Consider the following 4,824-nt stretch of genomic DNA (forward strand, 5'->3'; position numbering starts at 1 on the left):
ATATGGAGAAAGAGAGAGATTGAGAGAGATAAAGAGAGCGAGACAAAAACATGTATATAATAATAACTATTTTTTCGTATAAAACCCATAAACAGATACATCGGAAAATGGATGGTTATACTAATACCACAGAGGAAATGATATGATTGTTTATTTTATTTCGTATGAAATGTATAAATAAATAAATATAACTTAAGCTATTTAGAAAGAAATTTTAGCACTATGGTCCAGTCAGTCACTTGTCTGACAGCTACCAAGTCACTTGAAGCCTTCCTTTGCAACGTTTGTACTGACGAAGACCGTGCCACGTCGGCGGATGGAAGAAACTCGCCAGAGTGTATGTGAAAAGGCCTTTAAGACTGGCAAGAGAAGGTGGAGTCCAGCATGAAGGAGAGGTCCTCCCTGGACAGGACGCACTTCTCGAAGAGGGCGCTGCAGGCCTTCGAGTCCTTCTTGGCGAACTTGGAGCCGAAGCTGATGGCCAGATCGTACACGCCTCGGGCGCTCCTGAGGTTCTCGTTGTCCTCGAAAGCAGTCTTGAAGGAGGCCATGGCAGGAGTCAGCTGGTCAGCGGACATGGCCTCGATTTCGCACAAGAGCTTGGCCACGCAGCCAGCTGAGTCCATCTGCTGGGCCACGGCAACCTGTTGAGCAGAAAAAACGTTTTGATGAATATTTCTCTAGTAGCTCCATATATGCTGATCATTTCTCCCCCACACACAGTAACATGCCCAGATTTACGGGCGTCATTTTTCAGTAGTGCACGTCAGTATATATATATATATGTACATATACATACTTCATACATGACGACTATTTATGATCTTTCGTGAAACTCACTTTAACTGCAACGTCTTCTGCATCGTCCTCAGCAACGTCTTGCACGGCATCGACGTCCCTTCCGTAACGACGGCGCTTCAGATGCTTCCCGATAAGAACTCCCTTGAGCACCGCCAGCGCGCCCACGCCCAAAGCTGCCGCTGCAGAAGCGGTAACTGCGGTGGCGGCGGCAGTTCCCACTGCGGCGGTGGTTCCCAAGAGGACGAGAGACTCGGAAGAGGCCCAGAGGCCGCACAGGAGGAGACCCAAGAACACGCGAGAATTCATGATGGTGGAAGCTGTAAAGCGGAATGTCAGCAAAGGAATGAGACCTAATACTAATATACAAACGTTCCCGTCCTATAATATACACTATTTCTTAGACAGACGAAGAAAGGCTCTTCAGGCCCATACCTGCGTGTGGTTCTGCGGAAGGTGAATGAGAATGTGGCGACGGTCCCAGGAAGACCGCGGTATATATACAACGCGGAAGGACTCGGAGCAGGTCAAGGACTTGCTTCCCATCGGCTAGGAACTCATCCTAAAATGCAGGTTAGTCCTAATCGTGTATGTGAATTTGACTGGTATTGGACGTGTGCATTTGTATACACACTCACACACACACACACACACACACACACACACACACATATATATATATATCTGTGTATTCATGAATACATTGATGTATATGTATACATAGATATGTAAGTGCACACACAGGTATATATACATTTATATGTATATATATTTATATACATAAACGTTTATTTATATACACAATTATACACATAAACGTTGATTTATATACACATTTATACACACATACACCTATATATACACATTTATGTATATGCACACACATATATGTATATAAATCTATGTATGTACTCACACATATATGTAAATATATATATATATATATATATATATATATATATATATATATATATATATATACATATGTTTATAGACATTTAGATTTACATTTATATGCGTTTATATATACACAGGTCTATTTATATCTATGTGTGTGCATACACACACATACACACAACACACGCACACATACATACAGACACACACACATATATATGCACATACACATATATGTAAATAGATAAATATATATGTTTATATACATATGTATATATTTATTTATTTCCATATATGGGCGTGTGTACATATATATATATATATATATATATATATATATATATATATGTGTGTGTGTGTGTGTGTGTGTGTGTGTGTGTGTGTGTATATACAAATGCACACGTCCAATATATATGCACACACCCATATATTTAAATATATATATATATATATATATATATATATATATATATATATATATATATATATATATGTATACCAGGGGTGGCCAACCTTTTGTGAGGTAGGATCTACTTTTTCTACAGTCATCCATATGTGATTTATCAGCCTAAGATTCAAACATATTCCAGAAATGTAAATGTAACTGTGAGAGTGTAAAATCTTACTCCCATTCGAGGTATGGGAGAGAGAGAGAGAAAAGGAGAGAGAGAGAGGGAGAGAGAGAGAGAGAGAGAAAGAGAGAGAGAGATAGATAGATAGAGAGAGAGAGAGAGAGAGAGAGAGAGAGAGAGAGAGAGCCTGTGTGCCTTTGTTAGTTTACAATGTAAAAAATCACACACTGGCCCTACAAGTAATGACAATTTACAAATCAGGTTGAACAGCAACCAGCTATCCCCTTCCTGTACGATCGCCTACGTTTCCTGTCCACTGGTCAGTTTCCGCCAATCCCCCTAGACTTAAAGGCTGCATGATAACACAGGAGTAGTCTGTCTTTAAAAATAATTTTATGTTGTTCAGACATATCCATCATTATAAATATAAGTAAAACTTATTCCCAGAAAAAAGAGAAATATAATAATCAAAGTTTCAGGAGTACTCGGATATGCTATTGCAGCTATTTGCATGAAAACTTTTGAAGGACGAATTATTAACAGGTACAGTAGTGTGATCGACTTAAAACAGGCTTGTGAGTCACCAGTCGATGACGATCAAATGGTTGGCCACCCCTGATATTATACACACACACGCACACACACATATATATGTATATGTGTGTGTGTCTGCGAGTGGGTACTTATGTTTCCGTATGTATGTATCTTTATCTAGATTTGACTATTTATCTATCTAAATACATACAGTTACAACAACCATAACAACAGCAGTGATGATAAAGATAATGATTATTATGATAATAATGATAATTATTATGATACTACTACTGATACTGATACCAATGATTCTAATAATATACATTTTCACAATTATTAATGTTATTATTGTTATCATAATTATGACTATTATTATTATGAATATTACTACTATCATTATCATTATCAATGTTATTATTGCCATTATCAGAACGATATTCATCATTGTTGTTGTTATTAGTATTACCTTCCTCATTATTATTGTTATCATTATCATGATTTTCATGATCATCAGTATCATTGAAATTAATGCAAACATAATCATTATCATTACCATCATCATCATTAATGATGCTAACATATTGTTATTATAATTAACATACTATAATTATCATCATTACAGTTATCGTTATTGCCATTATTATCATTATTATTGCTACCATTATTTTTACCATTATCATTATCAGTATCATAAAATCCTCAATGTTAGTACTAGTAGTGTTATCATTATCATTCTTATTTTCAGGATATTTTTTATCAGTATTGCTATCATTATCATTATCGTAATCATTATGATTGGTATCAATATTGTCATAATTTTTTTTTGTTATTTTCTTTATTATTATTGTTATCATCATAAGTATTTATCATTATTAGTCATACTAGTAATGATAACGGTAATTATGGTAATCATTATACCAATGATGAAATCATGAAGATAATGATATTGCTATAATCATTTTCCATTATCACGATCACTATCATTGTTGTTACTATTGTTTCTATCATTTTTGTCATTTCTTTATTATTGTTATTATAGTCGTCCATTACTACTATCCTCAATGTGAATATCATTACCATTCTTATCATCAATATGAATACTATTCTTGTTATCATTATTATCATCTTTATCATTACTAATATCATTATCATTATCACCACCAATATCATCTTCATTACCATCATTACCAATACGAATAGTACACCCAGTAACGTTACTATTATCATCACTATCAATGACATTATCATTGCCACCACTATAATGATCATTAACATTGTTGCTCACATTTCTTTGGTATTTATTTATCTCATAATATTACCATGCCCTACATTGCCGTGGTGTAGGGAATCGCGCTCGCCTTTCGAAACTACCTTACTGCTCGTTAGCTCGCCCGCATTTCGAGGTACGCTAACCAGATACTCAGCTACGCGAAAAGATGTTCCTTTCCCTAATAATAATGATAATGATGATACTGGTAATGGTAATAATAATAGTAATGAAAATAGCAATGATGAAAAGGATCATGATAATAGTGCTAATGAAAGTAATGAAAATAATGATAGGAATAATAATAATTTTACGCATATACACATATGTATATGGATACACATATGTGTATATATACATATATATACATATATATTATGCATATGCGTATACATGCCACGGCAAAGCCAGCTTTCGTAAATCTCACTGAATTGAACATACATGTATAAATTCATACATACACACAAACGCCCACATGCACACTCATATATATACATATGTACACACAGGCACACGCATATATATATTTGTATATATATATATATATATATATATATATATATATATATATATATATATAGAGAGAGAGAGAGAGAGAGAGAGAGAGAGATAAAGAGAGCAGGAGACAAAAACATGTATATCACACCTAATGATATTCAGATCACGATAACTATTATTTCGTATAAAACGCATAAACAGATACATCGGAAAATGGATGGTTATGCTAATACCACAGAGGAAATAATATTCAAA

At 34.6% G+C, this 4,824-nt stretch overlaps 1 protein-coding gene across 1 annotated transcript; it reads right to left on the bottom strand.

The window, feature by feature from the left end:
- Window positions 1-158: 158 nt before the first annotated feature.
- Window positions 159-2,625, bottom strand: LOC113810758 (uncharacterized). The gene is made up of 5 exons (XM_070121374.1): window positions 2,572-2,625; window positions 2,195-2,263; window positions 1,234-1,360; window positions 841-1,118; window positions 159-644 (listed from the first exon to the last, which is right to left on the bottom strand). Exons 1-5 carry the CDS (start codon window positions 2,623-2,625, stop codon window positions 354-356), a joined length of 819 nt encoding a protein of 272 aa, XP_069977475.1. The 3' UTR covers window positions 159-353.
- Between the last annotated feature and the right edge of the window lie 2,199 nt (window positions 2,626-4,824).

The sequence above is a fragment of the Penaeus vannamei genome, chromosome 4 (assembly GCF_042767895.1).
Source record: "Penaeus vannamei isolate JL-2024 chromosome 4, ASM4276789v1, whole genome shotgun sequence".
NCBI lineage: Eukaryota > Metazoa > Arthropoda > Malacostraca > Decapoda > Penaeidae > Penaeus > Penaeus vannamei.

Excerpts from the sequence above, each read along its gene's own strand:
- LOC113810758 (XM_070121374.1), bottom strand. The coding sequence starts at position 2,625 with ATGCAGCCTTTAAGTCTAGGGGGATTGGCGGAAACTGACCAGTGGACA. Across the intron at positions 2,264-2,571 it reads CTGACCAGTGGACAGGAAAC|GCTGATAAATCACATATGGA; the intron begins GTAGGCGATCGT and ends TTTGAATCTTAG. Across the intron at positions 1,361-2,194 it reads CAAAAGGTTGGCCACCCCTG|GATGAGTTCCTAGCCGATGG; the intron begins GTATACATATAT and ends CCTGCATTTTAG.